The following is a 26,170-nucleotide window of genomic DNA, read 5'->3' as shown; positions in this document are numbered from 1 at the left end:
ATTTCATGGAAAGGATATGGTTTTAGAAGCTTAGCCGTGTCGGCCATTTGGTTGATATCGTTTTCTATCATTAATGGCAGACTTTCTTCTTTACAATGAAATAAACATCCATTGATTTCTCTCAAAAAAAACTCGTTTTTTATTGATATAAAAATGAAACCTCTTATTGGAAAACGTTTCAGATAAAATAAAATAATTCCCACCAATATTTTATTTGCAAGAAATACTTTTTAGAGCTGAATTCCTTACCTTGCATGTTTTACGTTACGTTTAGATAAATATCTTTCTTTGACGGACACAATACCTATTCTATCACATTCGAGACTAAAGAATAAACTGCCAGTGCATCTAATGAATATCTATACGAAAATGATTTGATTAAGTTATCAGTAATTTCCGGAGAAGAAACAACAGAATTTTGCAGCGAGATAAAAGGTGATCGAGAACATTTTATACGTGATTCATCTCTTCCAGTGAACTCGAAATCGAACAATAGTCTGAACTTGCACTTCTAGTGGTTTCGTAAAATCATTTATTATTTTCCTCCTCTGAATATAAAGATATGGAGACAAAAAACTGAACTGAAGTTTGCTGTCCTCACTTCTACTGGGATTGGATAGGATGGGATAGGGGAAAGATCCTTTTCAACTGTTTTGAACGATTCAAATATTTTTTCAGGAACAATACCTCAATCGAAACTCTGTTACGAAGCATGTTTTAAAATATGATATTTTCTTCCACCGATTTATTGAATATTTTCCTCCATAAAAAAGAAAAACTTTGGACATAGGTACACAGGATATTCCACCACTGACGCTATATTACGGTTGAGCGCTGAAATTTTCAATTTTTTTTCGATAAATTATCATTAGACTGCATTAGAGCTGAATTCTTAAATTGTCTGTAAATACACAGAGTGTACCAAAAAAGTATGAATTGCCAAACATATATTTTTCATTGAATTTTCAGATTGCATTGGATAAATGAACTCAAGTTTGTTCAAAGTATGTTAAATGCTTGAAACTTACCTTTTTTGAGATATTTCGAGTTTTCATCTATTGAAAGGAAAAATCTAAAACATAACTCCGAAATGAAATTATTTAGTTAAATGATATTTTAAGTGAATCCTAGGAGGAGGGGGGTGAGTACTGACTTTTTGATAATCATTGAGAATACAGGGTATTGAAAATGGGACAATGCATTAATAACACCTTGTATTTCATTTTCTTTATTAGATAGTAAATTGTATTGTCTTCGAAAAATTCTCTACCGAATGAAAAAATAAATTATCAAGTCAGTACCTATCTTCTAGTATTCTCCTTTGAAATCTCATTCGAATAAATTCAGTCATCTCGAAGTTTTTCCAAAGACCCTTCATTTTGCGAAAAATCGAAATATGTATTTAAAAAATGGAGAGTTTTAAGCATATGAAATCTTGAACAAACTTGGGTTCATTTACTCCATGCAATCTTAAAATTCTATAAGAAACAGGGTGCTCGCAATTCATCTTAATTCTTGTGGTGTTGAATTGATTTCGTCAGACATAATTCACGAATTCAAAGCGTAATTATAAATTATTTCAAAATTCGAAATGTACGATTCAATTTTGGATTCCTTAATCTGTCAATTTTCTTAACAGTCTCACCAACTGCCAAGATACAATACAAAAGTCTCCAGGATGTATAATCTGAATTTTTCATTGAATTTCGACAATATTTCACAAAACTTGACTGAAATAGGGAAAATATAATCTAATACTCGTTGCAGAAGGCAATTCCAACACTCATATTGCGTTCGAATGCTCGCTCCTTCGTCGCTTGTTTTTGAATTTCGCATATGTTCCGTCTCGAAATTTTGGTTGCAAACCTCAGATTCGGATTTAGTACCCAAAAAAAAATGAAATCGAAGAGATCAAATAAAATACGCCAATTTTCAACTATCATTTGAGCCAGAACAGTTCATCGTACAAAAACTAAAGAAAAAAATTTGGTGCTTGAAGTATTTTTTTCCTCAGTTTTTCAAATGCTGTCAGTGAGAATCGAATTTGGGACACCTGTACAAGGATTTGCGGACACATAAAGCACAAACCAACAGACCGAGATACAGACGCAAAACCAATTTTTTTTAATATAATGAAGAAGTTTCGAAGATTTTGATAAATTTAAATGAGAAGATGTATTGCTGTAAAAAAAAGTTTTGACTACCAATCGTCAAAAAACTGAAAAGTACGTTGTGAACGTGAGGGGTATTAACGTATCGCAGAAAAAAGCGCGATTTAGGTATTTAACTTTTTTTTGACCAATCATAGGTAAGTAAAGCAGAAAATTAGAATAGGTGTCGAAAGGATAAAAACGGAATTTTGGTACAGTATACAATACCGAAGTTTTTTCCGCAGAAGTACATTTTTAATTCAATAAATATGCTCAAACTTGACGGAAATGCGATTATCATCAAAAAGTGAAAACCTGTACTCTGTAGAAACGGTTCCTTGCGTTGTTCGTGATGTTTTGGATCGAATCGTTTTCTCAAAAAAAGATCGCGAAAATTAATAAATTCCTTAAAACTTTGCGGATTTCTCATAAGAATGTGCCATCGATTCATGCCATCGACCTCAGAGTACGTAAAGTCGAATTTCGAATAGCATATTATAGGTTATCCAAAAAACCTTAGGGCGGGTATCAAGTTTCAATTGATATAATCAACGAAATATAAACAGAAATATATGCAAACTTATCAGTTTGATGTTTTCTAAATACCTAATCTCAAATTATAGTTTTTCGAATAATTTGAGGTGACTAAATAATATTTCGTTCTACGGAGCTTAATTAACCACACACAATTCAATGAATTGATGTAAAAATTGAAAAAAAAGGAACGAATAATAGGGTTCTTCATATTACTAATAAATTTTTTCTTCAGAAGTTGGAATACTTTTTGTGAAGGCTTCAGATGTCAAATTATTATGTTTTTTTTTCAATTTCAGTCGAAAAGACGAAAAGTACATATTATGTAGGATATGATATTGACAAAACGGTTCCTCCATCATTACAATTTATTTATAAATAGAATTCCCGGTAATTAAGTTCTTTTTGTCTCATCGAAAGTGAGTCGAGTACTTTATTGAAAAAAAAACGAATAGGACATGAATTGCTTGATAAAGAAGTTTGGAAAACATGTGATCTAATAAACTTTCTTTTGAAACATGTATACATATTAATCGAAAAAATCTTCGAGGACCCCGATCTCTTATTTCGGAATATTTAGATTTGGATATCAGAAAACAGATAACAGATATTTTGATTCGTTCTTGAAAAATGACTATTTCAAATATTTCGCAATATCTTGGTTTCTGTTCGAGATACTCCGATATTCGAAAAATTCTAAAATGTTTTTTCAGTAATTTTTATGATTTATATGATACTCATAAAAGATCATAGAAATTAATTACCCATTTAGAGATATAGACGAGAGTTTGTGTTTTTTAATGGGACACCCTAATTTTTTCAACGAAATTTTTTAGCCAAAGATCTGTCGAAAATCATCCCATTATCGGTTTTTCAAAAATGTCATCTGTTTTAAAGCCTATGAGTTCTTCGACTTCATTTTTTGATAAGACACCTTATAAATAAATATGTTTCATTTATTTCGAGTTAGCGGGATGCTTTTCGACAAATCTGCGGCTAAAGAACTACGTTGAAAAATATAGGGTGTCCCATTTAAAAAACACCCAATCTACTTCATATCACTAAAACAGTAATTGATTTCTATGATCTGTTATGTGTATTATATATATATCATAAAAATTACTGAAAAAAATTTTTTTAATATTTCGAAAAAAAACCAAGATATAGCGCAATGTTTGAACTAGCCATAGTTAAGAAAAGCCTAGTAATTCGAGAACGAATTCTATGATCTGCTTTCTGATATCTTATTATTTCGAAAAAAGAGATCGGAGAAGTTTTTTCTCTGAGTCTTATACCTAATTCTCGAGATACTTTCAGTGAGCATCGAATTTGGGACAATATCAATTCCTGCAGTGCGAGTTTTTCATGTTTTGTTCTTTCTTAGGGGCGAAAGATAAAACTATTGGGTGAGCATTGCTGAGATTTGAATAATTTACAGTTTGTTGAATTTGAAATAATAGATTCGGTATTGGTAACTCCCACATGACAAACTATTCTTTTATCGAAAAAAATGCAAACCGTTCGCAAAATGCAGTTTGTATGGATCGAAATAATTTCAACAACTTTTTCAATTTTCATTCGATTTTGATGGAATTTGCTATCATAAAATTACCACAAGATATCGGGTTCTACATGGTAGAGCTATTCAGTTTCGTTCGCAAGTGGTATAGTATATCCAAAGTCACTTGGAGGAAGATGAATATTTCAATTATACAATTATCATCTTGGACAAACCAAGTTTCCAGAAATTCCTTTGGGCCCAGTGAATTTATTGCCTAACAATACTTTTAGATAAACCCCGGTATTTTGCAGATCGCATTATTCACTTCAAAGGGACATCTATGGCCAAGACTTTTTATGGAATAGTTCAAGTGACTTTGAATAAACTATACCATAGAAATTTTAGATCTTTTGGATATAATGAGCCCAAACATGCGATTCCCGCAGTATAAATATTTTGCGTTCTGAAGAACGCAAAATATTTAGACGTGTTTATTAGAACCAAATATATAGATTAGATTTTAATAAAATTCGGAATTTGCACCCGTTGTGCATGTTAGCTTTTTCTTAGGAGAAATAGAAAGATGAATCTGTTAGCAAGGTAGATAAATGGGCAATGTTTAACGAGGGTAAGGTTTATCATTGGGAAAAATAGGTATGTATTCTAGATAGATCTACCTGCTAAACAGGTCTACCGAGAAGGTAAATCTGTTGACATATTAGTAAGATTCACTAACCATTATCAAGGCCTGGTATTGCTCCATAGGATCTCGATAGACGAGAGTACCTTAAATGCTCCTTTTCCATCTTTGAAAGCGGCCAATCCACCACCAAAAATCACTCACAAATTTAAAAGAATCACATATAAGTCTGTTCCGAGTAATCCGAAATTAAATTATAAGAAATTACATCATATTCTCTCGTATTCCAAGAACACTAACGAAAATAATACTTCAACACTTGTGTTATAACTGAATTCTCACGTCCGAAGAACCTAAGGACAAGCCGTTCTGACAGAACAGAGAATGCAACTGGAATATGACCAACTGCAGCTGTGCTACACTTTTATATAAGGAAAAAAATTGTTTAGCAGCTAATTTCATTATCAAAACGACTTGTGATTACAATGGGTAAATAGAATAGAATAATTGGAGATTAAACTTCTCGGTGAGTAGAATGTTTAGATGTGAATCACTCTGTTTATGAACGGCCAGTTCGAATAACACATTTACGCATGAACAGAGTGAACGAGATAAGATAAATCTATCTACCTTCTGAACCTTGCTAATGACCTGTCCCCGACCATTTTGCTACTTTAGATCAAAATATCATTCTTATTGAATAATGGGATTTGTTGATGGAAATATTGTTGTTCTTCAGATGTTTGCGGCTCTAATTTGTGTTATTAGGTATGAATTGTTGAGAATTTGTTTGTGTCTATAATAAAGGAAGTGTTTGGTTATTAATTTTTCAGCTATTATGCCTCATTAGAACTCTCTTATTAGATACGGATAGGCACAAATACCAAACTATAAACAAGTTGAGCTGGTTTCCCGTTGAGGGTGATAACCTCGATGGTCTGTTAGAGGTTTATGGAAAACTAATTATAATTTTGTGCTGAAAATGTGCATGTTCGGGTTTGGGAGAATTTTCTTGCTCCCTAACATATTTTTGATCTCTACATACTACTTCTTTCTCATTTCAAATGGCACACCCGGTATATTATTGCATCATTAGATAGATTATTTGATGAAACTTTCAACAATAATAATAAATGCCATTTATTTCATAATCAAATTTCACAAGTGAAAGCATTGAATCGAAATATCGTCAAAATTATCTGTTTGATACAATTTTTAACTCAAAAATTCTTCTATTGTATATGGTTCTAGTTCCAGAAGAAGGGAGAACAGTTGTTTTTTGAATCTCTTGTAATTTGTTTCTCTTCTTAATGGTATAGGCAACTTGTTGAAGTACCTTATGCAGGAGTAATGAGCACTTTTTTCAGTGGATGAGAGACGATGTTTTGGGTATGCTATTTCTAGATTTCGTGTATGATATGCCATAACTTGGTTGAAAACTCAACGGTTCATGAGTTAAGGGGATTCTTATAAAAAAGGTGGTAACGAGGACTCATATTTTTTTAAATATTTCTGTAGAAAAAGTTTTCTTCGAAACACTTTTTAAATTTTCCACCCTGCCAGTACGTAGTATTATAAGACTGTTTGCGATTTGTACCAAAAATGTACAGGGTATTTATGAGAAGATCTTGAACTTATCATATACTCCATCAACATGCAAATTTTCAGCACATAATTTTGATTAGTATTACATAAATGTCTAAAAGGCCATCGCGGTGAATCACCCTGTATTAGGTATATCCAAAAATATACATTTTTATCTCATACGAATATATTTTCACAGGGATTTCCTCTCAACTTGGCCTACTAGAATTATTAGAGTAACTTGTGAATATCCCTTTATCATTTTTTTTTTGGTACTTTGGGCAAAAGAGAATTTTTTTTCTAAAATATTGACAAATCGACATTATTGCAGTATCTCTCTGAAACGCTAACCTACTTTCTTATTTCATATGAAACACCCTGTATTTTTATTTATGTGTCGATTCGATACCCAATTCGCAGAACAAATTATATATTCGGAAACATTTCTTTGTTTTTTTTTGTGTTTCTCGAGTAATAAAAAAGATAAGAGAATCAAAAATGAAAATGTTGGAAAAAATAAGGCTAAAGTGTAAATTTAAATCCAACTTGATAATGTGACACCTACACTCTACAGAGTGTTACAAATTGCGGCACCCGGTATTTATAAAGGAGAAATTTTTATGCGCATTCAGTTTACACAATAACGATCAGAGGAAAATAACCTGTCATTCCAAAAAAAATCGTCCAAATCGGACTAGAAGTTTTGCCTAATTTCAAGTCTTCTTTAGTTTATACCTCCTAGGAAAAGACTGATTGTAAGATATAATACATATTTCGGAATATAAAATATATTATAATCAGTATTGAAATACCAGTTTGGAAAAAAACCAGGACGTTAAGATAAAATTCATGAAACTTCTGTGGAACTACTTCGTTATTGAAAACGAGGAGTCAGGAGAACGATGTGATATTTGAAGAGTTGAAGATCTGAAGAACCCATCAGAGGAATGAAGCAAAAAAATATTTCAAAGGTTGCTACTTTTGTGTGAAGAGTGAAATATAGGAATACATATGAAATTGTTCCATTCACAAACATTTTAAACGATAATAACTACCCAAATCATGCAAGTCAAATTTGAAGCACGGACAAGCTTTGTATCAGTCAGAAACATTTTGGGTCGTGAAATTAGGTGAAAATTAGGTGCCTATTACAAAATACATAGTTGCAAAATTGCTTTAAAACTGATTGCTAATTTGAGTATCAAATAAAATCATTTGGATAAGGATGAACAGTGCGCCAGGATAGAAAGGTAATGAAAGACGATGAGATGTAATTTGAATTTAATTGAATTTCAAAGGGACCAGACTCGCTTATATCAAATGGAACTTCTTCATTTTTTAATTTCGTGAACTTGAAAAAGGAATTGCCTATCGAATAATTTCAAGTGTTTCTATTGCTCTTTACGAGGAAAGATTGTTATTGTCTGGTAAAATCATTCGAGTTAACACCTTTGGCCTTTTTTTTGGGGTAACGTGAAAGATGAGAACTCAAGGAAAATATTTTGAAATTTCAATTGGAAAAACAGCTATATGATTTTTGAGCATTCTTTCACCGAAGAGACGACTTCGTCACGGTGTCTGTAATTATCGAATTTTGTGCCGTGAATGGTTTCAAATGATAAAGTTCAATTCACTGAGGACGAATTCGTAGTCAAATTCAAGGATGTCAGTAATATTTCGAAGTTGACAATCATTAACTGTGTATTATAAAGACCCAGCATTATAAATGATGATAAGTTATAAAGCTCATAAAGAAGATATACCTACGTAAGAAATAACAGATTTTACTTTAGGAAATTTGTTTCATTATTTATATCAGCAAAGAAGGGTTTCCTTCATATAGATGCCAATTTATATCTTCATTATATGACTTTCCAATTTTAATTTGAAGATTTTTAATACATAATATGCACATGAGAAATTTTAAGGGGTACCCGTTTGAGTGAATGTTTATTATGCTTATTATTTCAATAAATAATGAGCACTCCCGGTTGGTAATAAGTACCTTACAATAACCGATCAGAGGTGTTGAGAGAAATTGTTTAGATAGAGATGTTGGCAAAATAATAATACAAAAATTGGTTATGGTCATGATTTACCCCAATGATCTTATCAACTAGGCTTTGTGACTTTTGAATGGTGTCGGTTTGGCACAACTTGTTATTGTCATTTCCTATGAAAACAATATTACGTATTAAAATTTCAAAAATATATTATCGTTTCTAGTGAATGATTCTATTTCTCTTTTACGACAATTGTTTTTGAGATATTAGTTTGTTTTGTAGGCATGTTTTATTTATGTTTTTTCTATTTCTACCTAATGATCAAATGATCACAAATGTATTAAATGTTTTCTTAGTTTGTTGCTGTTTTGAAAATGTTCTTTGTTCTGTTTATACGTTTTATAAGTATTTATTTTTGATGAAATAATTGATAACGAATATTTTTTTTCAAGCCTCATGAAAATGCAGAAAGATATCGAAAAAAAATTAAGAAATATTTTGAGCACTTGTTAAGTCAAAAGCGCGCCAATTGAGCCCTTGTATACCACTTGACTACATAAAAGTCTAAGGCGCAATTTTCAAGAGTTTCAAAGCTCCTCAATTCACGTCAGTCCATTTCTAATTTTTATGTAATTCGAATAGCATCTAACCAACAAACAAAAATCAGCTCGAAAGTGACGCAACACGAATTATATTCTTATAACGAATTACAATAGTAAGTTCCAGGGCTGCCGCCAGACCAGCAAACCGAACATTTTTGCCGGGGCGCCAAATTTTTAGTCAAATAATAAAACAAGAGATATGTTTTGAAACAAAAATGTTTCCTCAGTGAAAATTCCACTATTTGTAGTGAAGTTAGAAAATAACCAAGAGCCATTTTTTTAATCGAACAGGTGCTCTCAACTATAGTTGTGAAAATACAAATAGGTACTAAAATGCACCTTTAAGAACTACGTCGTCTTTTCACTATAGACACTCAAATTTGTAATATTTAGATATTTTTTATAGAGAATAGTACTTTCAAACAATGCAGGACGTTTTTTGATGTAATCGAAGAAATAACCTTTGATAAATTTGACGAGGTGATTTTAAGTTAAAAAATGCGATTTCATATTAAATTACAAAGGCTCCTTCAAAAAAATTCAGATAAATAAGGCAAAGCAGGGCGGCGAAATTTTATTTTGTCGTCAAAATGTCTGACGGCGGCCCTGGTGAGTTCTTGTGCCAACCGACACCATTAAAAAGTCACATGATCTGGATTACCTAATTTTGATGTTGAGAGTATGATTCCTATACCTATATCCTTACAAATATTGATGTTAATAATTCAATTATTCGTTAATTGCACCCTTAAAAGACCTCATAAAATTTTTTGGTCTACATGGATCCAATTGGACATGAATGACGAGTGCTCAAAAGCTCCTGACTCAGGTTTAGGAATTCGTAGAATTCGAAAATTCAATTGAAATATTCCTCCTTTGGCGGAACGTTGTTCATATATCTTCTCTGAAATTCTGTTTACATGCAATTTTGTTATAAAACTAGTTTGATCCATCTCATTTATCTTGCTAGCTCAATATGGGAAAAATATGAAAAAAACTTGACGATATTTAGTCCTCACACATAAAAATTGAGGAGTTATCGATATTTGGAAATTATAATAGATTATATGTTACCCATATTCTTCAAAATTTCATTTAAAAATTTCAAATATTCTTCAAAATAGTAAATGATGAACCATTGTCAATTTGCTGTGTTGCTGTGTAATTCGATTCTTAATTTGTTGACATTCCAAAATTCAACTTCGAAAAATATCATAGAATGCATTGATATTGTGATACTATTATTGAAAATACTTAACTGAAATCCGTCTGTTGTTCTCGAAAACTGAAAGTGCTATTTGCATGAAGTAAGACTCAAAATCGGTTTCTATTCTGTATTTATCTTATCAGGTTGTAATTAAGATCTGTGAATTTTTGCTTAATCTGTTTCTGTTCTGATGTGAATTATAGTTATTTATAATAGTCTTCTGTACGAGCGTTATACATTATTTTTTCTATTTCAATATCGTAATGAGTTCATTACAGTTCTAAAAACAGTGCTGTAAAGAACTCATTACAGCATCGTTTTCAGATATATTTTTCGTTTTGTGATTGTCTATGCATTTATTTTTTTATGAATTCATAAAAATATTATACAAAAAGTCTTGTCAAAGTCTGAAATTTCGGTTATTCTAAAATTGAAAATTAAGACGTAAAAACGTATTTGGATTTCTTACATATGGTAGAAAAGAACAGTTAATCAGAGGAACGTTTGAGATTGCTTCACTCATCCTGAAAAGTGATGGGATCTCAAAAACGCTGAAGGAGGAATAGTTGAACATTGGTAGATCATGAGAATGACACGTGGTATAAAACCCTCCTAATGCAATATGGTTGGTAATACGAATTTAATTTCACTTCAGATTGAAAAAACGAGGTGATTCCCGTTGTGGAAACATGTCCAAGAGGAAGAGCCTCGAAGGCGAAGGAAGTCAAAAAGACAAAATGGAGCAAGTGCTCCATCTTGAGAATCATTTGCAGCAACACAAGATTCAGTTAAATCTATAATAGTAATAGATAATAATAGAATTGAAATGAACAAAAATTTTCTTGAAAGAATAAATAGATTGTCAGCATTAATGGAAAAAAAATTGAAATTGGAGAAACGTCTAATGTTTATAATAAGAAAATTGATGAAGTATGAGTTATAGATACCGATAATGAACATGAAAGTATCAAAACAAAAATTGCAGTAAAATATTCGACGATAATGAAAATGAAAGTACCAAAACAAAAGTTGCAGTAAAAGAGTCGTGTGAGAGACTTCTTCTCTTTCTGGTTTCAAAACTATTCATGTCAAGAAAAAACGAAAACCTCATGCAAAGGGGAAAGGAAAAATGTCGAAATGATTCAACTTCTTCCATAGTGAATGGATTACTGGAAAAACTTGAGGCAATTCACTCATCGCATGAAAAAAAACACCCGCATTAAAAACAATTATTCAAAAATCTTCAAAAGACTTCTATAAGACTGAAAACTAATAGGGTCATGGAATTAGACACATTACAAATTTTCCTTCAATACCAATTGATACATTTCAATAATGTATTGATCTCACAGTTTTATTATGGTTATGTTATGTAACATTGAATAATTGATTTTGAATTCAAAACAAAACCTGCTTCAAACCCCACGACATGGTAATGAGAAATTATAGCTGCCTATACAGGGTGTTCCTTGAAGACATGCTGTCGTGAACGTCTTAACTTTTGGATAACATCTTACGCAAAAATGTTTCGATTGAAAGAATGATGGTTTTGAGGGGAAGTCTGTTTATGCCAAATCCTCTTCCATTTACTTCGGCCTTGAGGTAGACGAATGTTTTGTTCGAACATTTTTTCATTTTATCGTTTCCTTTTTATTGGTCATTCAGTTACTCAAATTCTTTTGTTTCCTGCTGAACTGTTTGTTTTCAGTACATGTACTGTCATTGAACATTTGGAAATGGCGAAATTATTTGTTCTTTGTTCAAAATAATTGCCATTAATTAAAAAGGATTAATGAATTGGAAGAAATGAAAAAATGTAAATGGAATCTAGTAGAAATCTCCGTCAAGCAGTCTATCTTTATGCGCAGAACGATATCCATGTTTCCTTTTCGAGATTTTCAACCAATTATACTTAAAAACTTCTTCATTGAATTTGATTCATGTCTTCAATGCATCGAAATACGCTTATGTACAAACAATATTATATATAATTTTTGCCTCATTCCATACGTGTTCGGTGTTCACTATTTTTGAAGAAAAAAAATGGTAGCTACGCTTCTGCGCTTATTTCGAATAAAATTTGAAAACAATTTCAAATTCATATCTGAGCAGATTTGATCTTCTGATTTCATTGCGACCAATGCATGTGTAACATGTCTTCCGCTTAAAAAAAAAACTTTTACTTGATTGAAAGGCTCAAATGGCTGATGTATGAAATTGATTTGTTTTCAAGCTATTGAGATCGTTTCAAGGATGTTTATATTAATTAAGTCAGAAAAAACTTACAGATTTTTTTTCGAGAAAGTATAAAATACTTGAACTTACCACCCCAGGATTTTATGTTATATTTTAGTGAAAAAAAAGATTTTTTTTCTCAGGAAAGTCAGTTGGCATGAAAGACTTAAATTTATTGATTATTAATTACTAGCAATAATGAATGACAAGTGATTTCAATATAACAGTCTGCTCATTAGGCTTTTAGCGATTTGGGCCTTAAGCAAAATGCTTTTAATTTTTTCAAGCGAAAACCATACCTGGTTCGAAATGAAATCAGAATATCAAATGATATTCAGAAATGATTTCCAGGAATAATTCAGTGTAGGTACTGGTGTAGGTATAATTTTTTCCAAAAATACTTATTACAGAACCCGTATGGAAGCCGCTGGCAAAAATAATAAAGCAGGTTTCAATTAAATGAACTTACCTTGAATCAACAAAAAACTAAATACTTGACTTTATCATCCAATAAAGCTGGACTTCCAGAATTGGTATACTTCGAGTAGACGACCAGTTGAATATTAAAGACATGTTCAACAAAATATCTTGGTGTTTTCATAGACCAACATTTAAAATGGGATGAACATACATCTCACCTGATTAAAAAACTGAGAGGTATTGCCTATAGATTGAGATTAATAAGAAAGAACATGAAATCTTCGAAACATCTTCAAATACTTTTCGACGCATTGATACAATCGCAACTCTCATATGGCATTATTGGATAGGGTGGTGTGTTGGATTGTCATAAAAAAGGCCTAGATGATATTCAGAAGTGCATCCTGAAAATGATGTATGGAAATAAATACACTTTTTCTAGTAAGGAGATCTACAAAATATCCGAAGTACTAGATGTGAGACAGATATATGCTAGTAAAATAGCAGTAAACATTTACCAGAAAAAAATACCTCTTGCACTGAAAGAACATAAATATTCGACTAGAACAGAAAGGGACAATTATGAAATACTAAGAGCGTAAAAAAGAATAGGACAAAGAGGCTTTACATACATAGCCTCAAGACTGTACACAAAAATACCAATAAATATAAGGGAAATAAGAAATTTGAAAAAGTTCAAGAAGGAAATGAAAAACTGGTTAATTAAAGAAGATAGAACATTTATGCACAGTCTAATCAACTCTTCATGAATTGAGTTGGTGGTATTTTTAAAACATGAGATGATGAAATAAAATTCACAAAATGCGATTTTGAAAGAAAAATTCCCGACTATGAAGAAAAAATTCCCAAATGAGACCAATTAGACAAATTTGATTGTGGAATAATGGCGGAAAGAACTGTATTTTATTTTTTTGCTGTCGTTAGAAACATATTTTCATTTTATAGCTGTAAAAAGAGTTATTCTAGAGATAACTCACAGTTTATTTTTCTGAGTTTAATTTGGACTTGTATTTATTGTATTTGAATAAACTCATTATTATTATTTATTTGATTCATGAAAACAATCAATCATTAGATATTTGATCCATGAGAAATGCATCACAGAAAAAAAAGAAGACTCGCAAAGTAACACGTGTGCATAAGGTATATAAAATAGAAGCATAGTGGTGATTAAAAAAAATTTTTTTTCTCGAAACTTTATATCACTTTATGTAACTGCAAATTCAGGACGTTCACGAAATTCGTATGAAGTCTAATTTTTGAATGGGTCTAAGAATCGTCCGCTTAAATTAGCATGTCTCATTTTTTTTTAAATTTATAATATTTCAGTTTTCCATTCTATTTTTAGATTCCATTCCCCCCAGAAATTAATTTTGAATGAGTAGTTATTTAAGGTCACTTTCACTGAACGTAATGCATAATTCATCTTGTAATCACACACGTAATGAACATTAAGATGGTATACCCACCATCGTTTTCCTCCATTTGAAATAACTGCGTACCAAACGCACAACCAAGATATCCCTTCCACAAGATTATCCTATTCAGAAAAACACTTTGTTTTTCCACGAGCACACACTATTACGATTTCGAAGACGAACTGCTGGACGCATCGGAATACTTTGAATGCACATGGACGAGATCTTAGCTGCGATTGATATTGTGAAAGTCTATTCAGCTTTTGATCAACATTGTACCTGAGCGTGTGAAAGATAAGACAACGTAGGAGAGATTATAGAAGATTTTCGAGACAATTAATTGGTTTTTTTTAATATTGACATCATAAAGATATGGCGGGTACATTGAAACGCCAAATTTCTGCCGTTGACTTAGATTTGATAAGGACATTGTAATCAGGCTTCGACTCGACTTTCAATTATCTAAAAAAAATGTGACTATCGAATAAGGAAGCGAGGTTTGACCTCAAGGTCAACCTCATTGACACCAAGTTGGTGATGTAGTTTTCTTGAACTCTTGGAAAATATCAATTGGGATGATTTCGAGGTTGAGATGAATATTTAGGAATAGGTAAACGGTAAACCTGTTTTATTAATAAACAAATCTGTAGGGGAAATGATTATTCGAGGAAAGCACTGACTGACCACGATGTCATTGCTGTCGGTTAGTTCATCTATATATGACGGGATCTGATGAAAATTCGAAAGATTTTCTCACAATAACAGGCCAATTGAACAGTCCCTGGTCTACCATAGTAGAACACATATTTTTGGCAAAATTCGATTTTATTATTCAACATTATTGCTTTCGAGGGCGATACAGCGATTAAAGCGATCTTCCAACTTCTCGGTACCATTTTTGTAGTACGATTTGTCTTTCGCTTCGAAATAGACCTCAGTTTCGGAGATTACTTCTTCATTGGTCTGAGAAAAAGAAAAAGTCCCTGGGGGCCGAATCTGGCGAATACGGTGGATGCAGAAGCAATTCGAAGCCCAATTCATGCAATTTTGCCATTGTTTTCATTGATTTGTGCCACGGCGCATTGTCTTGATGAAACAGCACCTTTTTTTTCTTCAAATGGGACCGTTTTTTTAACGATTTCATCCTTTAAACGATCCAATTACACTATATAATGATCGCTGTTGATGGTCTGGCCCTTTTGGAAGTAATCCAAGAATATTATACCTTGCGCATCCTAGAATACTGATCCTTAACCTTGCCAGCTGACTGTTGTGTTTTTCCTCGCTTTGGATTCGGTTCATCGTGTACAGTCCACTCAGCTGACAGTCGATTGGACTCCGGAGCGAAATGATGGAGCCATATTTCATCGTCACATATCAACGCAAAAATTCAGGTTTATTGCACTTAATCAGCTTCAAACACTGCTCAGAATCATTACCACATTGTTGCTTTTGATCGATTGTGAGCTCGCGCGGCACCCATTTTGGACACAGTTTCTCATGTACAAATATTCGTGAATGATATGATGTACATCCCATTTTGGGTGAGACAGCCAGGTTTCTCGCTTGTTATTTAATATAGAGCCTTGCGGTTTTCACGTTCCTGTCCTCCTTTTTCGTGAAACTCTAGTTCAGCCATACTCAACGTGCGGCCCTTTGCCCCTTTTTATGCGGCCCGAGAAACGGCCTAGTCCAGTATTATAATTTTCACAATAGTATCACAAATAAAGTTTCGAAATTACGCAAAAATAACGGTATCAATATTTACTCATTTACCTTTGTTTTCTCCCTTATTACGTACATACAGAACACTATATCCATAATATAAACAATGGAGTCTTTATGTACAGGGTGAGCAAATAAGCGAGGTAAGCGGCTATATCTCAGGATCCACTCATCGTAGAGACTTGCGGTGAAAAATTTTACGGCTAAAATGTAGAAGAAAACACACTGGAAATAGTTTTGAAGTTTATACCTTTACCGCTAGGGGGCGTAATAGCTATCGTCGAGTAGAAAAATGAATTTTACTCGAAGAAGTTTCATATGAAGTTGAGGAAAAAATATCATCACTATAATCTTTGGAAAATTCTCTATCTTTTTGAATGGTTACTTTCGATTTCACGACATCAAATGAGGGTAGGGGAAAGGGAGAAATCTGACTGATTGAAATGCCTGTAACTTCAGTTTGGCTCAACATTTTTGAGCAAATTAGATATCGTCAAAAAGATAATATCTTGTTGAGGACAGAATATACTCATGATAAATTTGTTTTTGCTGCTTTCTATAGGGGGCGCTAAGTCAGAAGTTCATTGTTTTGTTCATTTAACTCCGAAATTTCAAATGTAATGATAGGATTTTCTTAACAGAAATTCCATCAAATTTGCATGAAAAAACCTGCAGTTCGCAAAGCGGTAGTTTCGGGCGTTCTGAAGTTATGGCCGAAAGAAGATATTCTTTGACTGATGCACTGCGAAAAACCAAATGGTGTCTTTAAGTTCTGACATAAACCGAAATCCTATCCAATTTGTATGAAAAACCCAAAAAGTCGCAAAGTGATAGCTTCAGGCGTTCTGGAGTTATGGACGAAAAAAGATATTCTTCAACTTTTGCACTGAAAAATTGAATTGTGTCTTCCTTCGGCCATAACTCCAGAACGCCTGAAGCTATCGCGTTGCGACCTTTTGGTTTTTTCATAATAAGTTGATGGGATTTCGTTTTTGTCAGAACCTAAAGACACAATTTGGTTTTTCGCAGTGCATCAGTCAAAGAATATCTTCTTTCAGCCATAACTACCGTTTTGCGACCTGCAGGTTTTTTAATGCAAATTTGATTGAATTTCTGTTTCTGTTAAGAAAATCTGATCATTACATTTGAAATTTCGGAGTAAAATGAACAAAACAATGAACTTCTGACTTAGCGCCCTCTATAGAAAGCAGCAAAAACAAATTTATCATGAGTATATTCTGTCCTCAATCAACAAGATATTATCTTTTTGACGATATCTAATTTGCTCAAAAATGTTGAGCCAAACTGAAGTTACAGGCATTTCAATCAGTCAGATTTCTCCCTTTCCCCTACCCTCATTTGATGTCGTGAAATCGAAAGTAACCATTCAAAAAGATAGAGAATTTTCCAAAGATTATAGTGATGATATTTTTTCCTCAACTTCATATGAAACTTTTTCGAGTAAAATTCATTATCCTACTCGACGATAGCTATTACGCCCCCTAGCGGTAAAGGTATAAACTTCAAAACAATTTCCAGTGTGTTTTCTTGTACACTTTAGTGGTAAAAATTTTTACCACAAGTCTGTACGATGAGTGGATCCTGAGATATAGCCGCTTACCTCGCTTATTTGCTCACCCTGTACATACTATACCTAATCTTCTTAGCGAAAAAGCCTTATCACACGTTTTTTGCTCTTGTAGTTTTCGTTTCTATGAATTCTTGGGTGCTTTTTTCAGCTGATTTTTAATACCTCTTATTAGCATTATTGCTTGAATTATGCTAATAAAAGAGTTAAGAAATAATGGTACCTACCAAAATAAAAAATTCATTAAAAAAAATTAGTCCAACTTTCTTAAAATCGTCAATAGTATCCCCTGTTTTCGTTGTTGGGAGCGTTTCCCTAACATCCTGTATATTTTTATTTTCGCACTTCCTACTAATATTACAAATGCGAAACACGTAATCTGCCTGTCTGTTACGCTTTGACGCATAAAGCACTGAATCGATAAAATTTGGTACACAGACAGGAACTAGTAGAGCTTAGGAAAGGACTTAGGCTACTTTGTTACCAATTTAAAATAAAAGTTCTGATTATGCGCGATAAACGAAAACCGCGCGGACTAAAGCTAGTTTTACAACTAGGTAAATTACTGCGGCCCGCAAGAATGAACAGTAGCAATTATGCGGCCCGAGGTGAAAAAAGGTTGAGTATGCCTGCTCTAGTTGGTCTGATCAGATCTTTCATAACTGTTTCCATTCAAGAGATACAGGGTGATTTTGGAAGTTGATACTATTCGGACACCTCCTTTATCTCCGAAGTTATAAGAAATAATGGTGAGGTAAAAACTATGTCTGAATCAGAATTCTGCGTAGAATCCAGTGGAGTACTCAATTTTTTTTCGGGTTATGGTTTTGAAGATTCAACACAAAGCAACATTTTTTTAATGGAACACCCTATATATCATTACTTCGTTGAATTCGTTATTTTTTTCCCTTCAAAATGATGTATGATACTATGTAGGTAGGATGTTCAGAAATGTTAAAAAAACACTAAAACATCAAATAATGATGATTTTTTTGTTAATTGGCAATGGATTTCCCATATAAAAAAAGAATCAATTGGATAATTTTCATTTGTGATTTTTATTCATAGTAGAGTAAGCAAACAAAGATAATACACTCATCACTAACATGAAAAGCAAAACGTAGGTACCTACCTAATAGCAACAAATAAATAATACAAAAATTCATAAACATTGCATAATATCTTACAGATTAAACTGTTCAAATTGCTGTAATTACCGTAAATAAATTACGGTCGCGCGTCGGCATGTTGGCTTACCTCTATTTTCACGAGTTTTTTGCGCTTCATCAAGCTTGTCGGTATCTCTTTGACAAACGGTACCATCTATTTTTGTGTGAAGTGCGTCTTCTTTTTCTTTGATATAATTTTATAACGATCTTTTTCTTGGATCTTCAGGAGTTATATCTTATCATTATATTTTATGTGTATTTCAATGGTTACTATAAAAATAAATGAATATGTACAGGGTGTTTATGAATCGTTGCGAAAAAAATAAGGGGGTGATTCCTTGTCAAAAAAATGGGTGGGTCGTCCATATAAACCCTTTTTTGAGCCCCTTCCCGCTTATTTTTTCATTCATAAAAATGAGCGGGCGAGGAGGCATTCAAAACTTTGTTCCTCTATGATTCAAAGGTATAGAAAAAGCCACCTCACCAACTTGTTTGGCAATAACTTTCTCTTTATTCATCTTTTACAATAAGAAAATTAATTTTGGGTAGACTGATCCATTCTCAACAAATAAGATCTCTTGTAATTTTCTGCTAAAATTCTCGGTTCTTGAGAAAAAAATAACAACAGATAATAGATACGCCTGAGTTGTGAGGGTTTGAATTATTTTCGACCTCCAATTTATCCAATAGGTGGATGTCAAAATGATATTTTTATTCAGAACTGGTACAAATATAGAATAAATGTAACAAATAACAACAAATATAATGGGGGGCGCTGTCTAATTCATTACCACAGGCGCAATAGTACCTAGATGCGGCTCTGCCAGTCGAGCAACATGAAATTCTGCAAGTAGCTTAATATTGCCATTTTACTCCTACTGCAATTTTTATTTGTGAATCATAGAGCGATCTTTTCAGGGAACGAACGCTCAAATTGTTACCCTCATTTTTACATAGACTGCCACGTGGACATAAATAATCAAGGAAATACACACTTACCTGGTATATCGTAAGAAATATTTACTTTTCAAATTTTCCATCAATTTCTCAAACTACACGTGTTCTTGCGCTTGATCTCTTAGTATACGATTGAGGTTAAGGTAAGGGACATCCTAGCACGGGACATGTCCCATTGAGCGCGTCCTACTCAAATTGTTGGAAGTATTCGCTCCATTTCAATTCGCTTTGCCTATACAGGTGACCCATTTCAAAAGATCTACTGAAATAACTCCTTAGGAAGAGTCTGGATAGAAAAATGTTTCAAATGAAAGTTTCTTATTCTTCAGAGGGATTTCGAATGTAGACACTCGATGTGACCTTGGAGTTTGATTTCAAGGACATTTCAAGGTCAAATAGATTTTTTAAACAGGGAATATATATTTTTGTTCGCAGAAATTTACCGAATTTTGAAATTGTTACCACTGCAAACAGATGCATTGGTACATAATTGTGAATTCAAGATTTTGCGTAGGTAATTCCAGACAAATCTCTTAAGTATTATTTCTTCTTATTCATTTATTTCACCTACAAGTTATGACAAATTTGCCAATAATCCATTAAAATAAAATATTTTGTTGTATTTTATTCTTATAAGTATACTTGTTTCATAATTATTATAAGAAAAAATGTACCATATTATTTTTTCTCTAATTCTGTGGTTATTCCGTTCATTCTTCCACATCTTGTAGAACAAAATCGTGCGAGAATATATCAGAAACGCACAGTTTTCATGGTTATATTTTATTATTCTATGTTGGCACTCCGAACTTTCCGCTACGGCTTTATCTGCCAATTCATCAATTTGCCTTAAAGAAATCAGTTCTGCCAACCAACATTTTTCAATGCAAAAATCACCAAATTATATTTATGGAAATATTTCATTAATTTCAATGAAAATGCAATGAATTAGAGAAAATAATGTATAATACTCGTACAGAAGGCTCATTCTACCACTCGTTCATTCCAAAACTCGCCACTTCGTGGCTCGTTTTTGAATTTTGAACTCGTGGAAGAATATCAATGCCTTCTGCACTTGTATTATAAATAACTATTCTCGTTAATTGATGCTTTTGTCATCCGTATGAAGCTTGGAACAGAGAATGGAACTGTGCATTGTTAATTAAGGGGGCCCTTTTGAACATTTAATTAAAGGTGAAATGTGAAATTTAAGTTTTTGCATTTCTTCCTAACTATTCTGACTTCTGAGCATGAAAAACTTCACACCCCAACAATGATTCATTTTATCGTAAAAACCAGAGAAATAAAATAATCTTTATTTTTTACGAAGAATGAGATTCTGTGAAGAAAAATGTATATTCTTTCAAAAAATCTACACGACCTTGAAATCATATTCAATGTCTGAAGACTAGCTTCAATTTGAAACATTTTTTGATCCAGGTCTACCCCAAGGATTCATTTCAGTGGATCTTTTGATAAGGATTATCCAATTTATCAATTTATATTTATTCTGGTCTACAATATTGCTTCCAAATCTTCCCAAAGCCGGGTGTTTACTTTGGAAATAAAAAATGTTCGGTCGCCAATAGGAAATTCTTCGCCCGAAAAAAATCCGTAAAACGACTTGAAAGCTTTTTGGGAAACAGTTTTCAAGATACGATCTTTGGTTCAAATCATTATCAGAATCTCATGGAGATTATAAGTATGATATAAAAATTGGGCACTCCTATTTAAAGAAAAAACAGGGTGGTATTGTGTTTAAACACTTTCGGACTAGCCTGTTAAGTCAAAGATAGTTCAACTCATGCGCTGAATGCTGTCGATTGCGTCAAAATTTAAATCATTCTCCTAGCCCAAAATTTCTAAGAGTTATCGACAGATCGATCACTTTTGACTCACCCTGTATAGTGCGAGTTTGTGTAAATTATTAGGACTGATCTGGGCATAATAATGTTGGAATATCGGAAATAACATTTGATGTTTTTGAAGCGAAAAACGGGAACCAAACCCATTAACAGAGTACTTCTTCACATTTACGATTGAGTTATCCCGAAAAGACATTGTTTTGCTTCAGGTAATATATAAAATATATTTTTCTTTATGTTTTTTTAATTATAGATTTTTACCTAACCCAAGGTAATCATGAATTTTTTCACTGACATAAGATTCTGATTCTGAATCAATTATGTAAGTATGTATAATTCTTAACAATAATTTACCCACGATATGTATTATTCAAATGTTCAGGTGACATTGAAAGAAAACACATTTCAGTTTTGATGAATTGTATTTTTTAGTGATTTCATAATCTAGTACACAATAAACATTTTTGAAAATGATATAGGTAAAATATTTCGAAGAAAAGTAATCAATTTTGCGTCGATTTGAACGTTTATATTTCTAATGATGTTGAATTTTATCAACACGTATAAAAAATGGTAATGTAGTTATGGGGCAACCGCTTAGCAGATTATAAATTTAAATACTCCTATACACATTAGGCATATATAAAATGGAATGATGACGTCTGCTCATGGCACCTCTTCCCAAACAATTTGATCTCTATGGATTCATTCATTGTGCCAAAGGATTTGACGCGAAGCACCAAAAAAGTCTCGTAAAATTAGTTATGTGGTAGGTATTCTTGGTTTTTTTGGTCTCAACGCACATTTATTAATGACTGTCATTGAAGTACAATTGACAGAACACGTTAATAATTTTGTCATTTAGTTTCGTTCAATACAAAATGCCTATCTATATTTTCAATTGACTTTGATACCATATCTTTCATTATTTTCAATCATCGAGTTGAAGAAACTATTTCTTCTACTTGTTACATATTTACATCGAATATATTCACATTATTGAATTTGTAACATATACAAAATTTTGCACGTATTTGGTTGACTTGGTGGAAATCCTTTGAATTGATAGATATGATTGTGCCATCACGAAAACGAGGACATGTTACCCTAAATTGGCGGTACAAAATAAAAAAGGAGATAATTTTGAGAAAATAGTCCTATGAACATGGGCACACAAACGCTTTGTTTTCGAGATACAGAGTGCTTCTTGTAGTCCTACTTTTTTTTAAAGATTTATTCAATCGAATATTCGATCCCCTCTACAGATTAGGTAAATAAGTACCAAAGCTTATAATTAATTCCTTCATCACTGCTCACTAACTACAAGAAACCAAAAAGTGTTGCACTGGACCAAAGTTTTTTCTCATTTTTCTGAACTACTAGTGGTTCCCAAAAAAAGTTCTGGTGGAAAAAAGCAGGTACAGTTCCAAGAAAATATAAATCTATAGATTTGCATTCAAAATCAGCATATAACTTGAAGAAACTTGAATTCGAATATCTATGCCAAATATAAGATGAATAATTTCAGAAGGGAAGGTGTTGTGAGAAAGAAACTTGAAAAAAATCAAACTTAAATACCCTGTACCCCAAAAACAAAGCGTTGGCGGGTCCATGTTTATATGTTTTTTTCTTAAAAAAATCCGAGGAATCTCCCATTTTCATTCGTACTTCCAATTTAGGAACACCTCTTATAGACAATACCACATCTTGAAAAATGAGTTTTTAGGATTTTTCAGGCATTCCCTCTGAGTCTGATGTCTCCTTACATAAATCTGATCACCAGATAATGAATCCATGTTCTCTGCTCGAAACCGATGGGATCCTTTCAGAATTGCAAATTTCATATTCATTCGAATGAAAAATGTTGATAGTGTTCATAATTCATTATAATTTTGTCAATAAAACTTATTAAATAGATTATTTTCCGTTTACATTGTGCCCAAGGGCCATAAAAGTAATTAGATTATGCCCTAGGGCATAATGTACTCAATAATGACATTGGTCCTAAGCAATAAATTCTAAATAACAAAGTGGTATGAGAAATAGTTATTTGTTTCACTAGACAGCAAATTAGACTGCCACGGCTATATAGTTCATAGCATCGCTACGCTCGGCTAAGAATTAAGCTAAGGCAGTCAATCTATTTTGCGGAAGAGTTGAATATATAATTTTTTCTACGATTGTTTATAATTGCATTTGCAAATTATCACAATATCCACAATCCTTCTATTTTTCCTCTAGTGATAAATTAAAAAAAAAATTGATAGGAATCGCAAATTTTGGAATAGTAAGGTTGCTATGGAACTGTATATGTCCTTAATAATGTGTAATTGTGGAAAAATATTATTTGTCAAAAAATGTCAAATGTTTTTTCCCATTGAATAATGACTTTGCTGCCTAGGCAAGAAAAGTAATTTTTTGCTAATTGATGTGTCTGCAAAATTAATATTTGCTATCAATCGAACAAAACATTTTTTTCTCCTAAAGACAGTCCAATGATGTTTTTCTAAAACTCACCATTTGATAACCTCCAGGAGAGAAGCTGAAGCCATCTCTTTCTTACGTTGTGCTTTATGAATTCCAGAAACTTCACACGAACCATCTTTTCACTTTGAAATATTTTCAAGAACCTCATCTTCGAAAACGAAAAACTTACTCACACACCAGCTTTCGCAGCTCAGAACTATTCGAATAATCGTTGGGCAGCAGGAAAACCATGCCAGCGACAGGAAAAATCATTTCCTCAAATTTCGATAAGCTTAACGTATCGGAATTGCAGCCCTGAAAATAGCAAATATAAATAATTGTATAAATATTGTATAGCTATGGCACTGCAGCATATATGCATATTCACATACAAATACAAAGCGAATCTTGCGATGACTGTCATCGTCAGTGTACATTGTGCAGTGCACCATGCACTTTATAATTTATACAATGAACCTAAAAACCTAAACCTAAAAAGTGTGAATCGCGCCTTTAAAGGTAAACCATTACTGAACGAAAATATCTAATTTTTTAGTAGATCGATCAAACGAAAATAAAAATTGTTTTTCACATCACAAAACTTTTTTGAAGCAATATTGAGTTATTTATGCATATTCTAGGATGCAATAACGAGAAAAATTTCATAAAAACTTTCATTTATCTACTCCTATTGAATTATATATTCATTATTCAACTGCTTTTGAGCAATTAATAGTATCTATTAACAAACAGCGTGATGTTATATTAACTCACTACTATAACTATAATACTATAATAAATCGGAAAATATGGATCTGTGCTTCTATACTTCTCTGCTTCTATTCAGTTGGCCCAAAAGGTACATTCCATTATTGTTATTGAGGGGAGGAATGTCCGAGGGAATGTCACTTTAATAATTTTGACGTTTTCAAATTAAGTTGATATCTACTTGTTGTGAATGTTTTGCTGAAAACGATTAATTTACATAGTGAAGATGAAATATTATATAGGTATACATTTCCAAAAGACAAACAACTAATGTTACCATACAAAATTACTTGCCGAAAAAAATATAAAGGAGAAGAAAAAAATTTCAAGATTGGTGTAGCAGTAAGATCATTAAGTCATCGTTTACAGGGAATGTTTTTTGGTATATTTTAATGCATTTTTATAGACAACTATTAAGGTTTTTCAATATAGTTCTATGTCTGTACTCTGTACTGGATTCGAGCTAGCCGAAGCTAGTTCAATTGTGATTGGTGACACTAAGTTTCCATCTCTCTTGTAATCGGGATCAAGCACATATGTTTTTTCCCATTCCTTCTGTCTTTATTCTAAGTCTGTATTTTTTTCTTAGTATTCATTGATATAGTCGTAGATGAAGTATAGTATTCAACTTGCGGTAATGTTCATAACTCACTTGATGAATTACAGCACTCGCCTGCGGCTCGTGCTGCAAACTTAATCTGCGTGAGTTATGTTATGACCTACATTACCGCTAGTTGAATAATATACTATTATTATTGATTCCAAAAATGTAATTTTTCGATATAAATGATAATTAATAGCTGTAATGTGTTTGAAGACAGCTGATCTTTTGTCTGGTTATTTTAATCGCTTAACAAAGTATAATCTACATAACTTATTTAATTACATCATTAACTACAATCAATTGTATTTCAACTACTGAATATTTTGATGAATCGATTGTAATGAGTGGACCAAATAGGTAGAAATTCTGATCCCGATTAAAAGAACATTTGACAATGGACAAAAGGTAGGCGGCCTTTAAATATCTCTGACATTGAAGCTGTCCATCAAAATAAATTTTGAAATTTTTCATAAATATAACAAAGAGTTAAAACTGAATTTGTTAGATAACTTGTTTTCATTATTGCGGCTCGGGCTAGAGAATACAAAGATCAATGAGAAACTTCGTGAGGGTTTTTTGTAAGTTGGTATATGTTTTTCGAAGAATTTTTATGTATATGTTATGACTATAGGATCGGGAACACCTTTTTTTAGTCGAATTAAAATAAAACACGCATTGAGGTGTAAAATGTTCATTTTCAGCAGAAACTGGTA

General features: G+C 32.4%; 1 protein-coding gene across 4 annotated transcripts in view; it reads right to left on the bottom strand.

Annotated features, from left to right (window-relative positions):
- Positions 1–24,278, bottom strand: part of LOC123676931 (polyamine-transporting ATPase 13A3-like) — a 48,250-nt gene extending 23,972 nt beyond the window's left edge. Inside the window, exon 1 of one of the 4 annotated variants that reach the window (XM_045613263.1) lies at positions 24,137–24,278. In XM_045613263.1, coding sequence (XP_045469219.1) covers positions 24,137–24,254 — 118 coding nt within the window. In that variant the 5' untranslated portion in view covers positions 24,255–24,278. Of the gene's footprint in view, positions 1–249; positions 358–4,921; positions 5,305–14,366; positions 14,563–24,136 lie in introns of those variants that run through there. The other 3 variants (XM_045613268.1, XM_045613266.1, XM_045613269.1) reach the window with 3 other exon arrangements.
- Between the last annotated feature and the right edge of the window lie 1,892 nt (positions 24,279–26,170).

Source organism: Harmonia axyridis, chromosome 3, assembly GCF_914767665.1.
Source record: "Harmonia axyridis chromosome 3, icHarAxyr1.1, whole genome shotgun sequence".
NCBI lineage: Eukaryota > Metazoa > Arthropoda > Insecta > Coleoptera > Coccinellidae > Harmonia > Harmonia axyridis.
The sequence above is the reverse complement of the archived record's forward strand: the minus strand, read 5'-3'. Positions and strand labels throughout refer to the sequence as shown.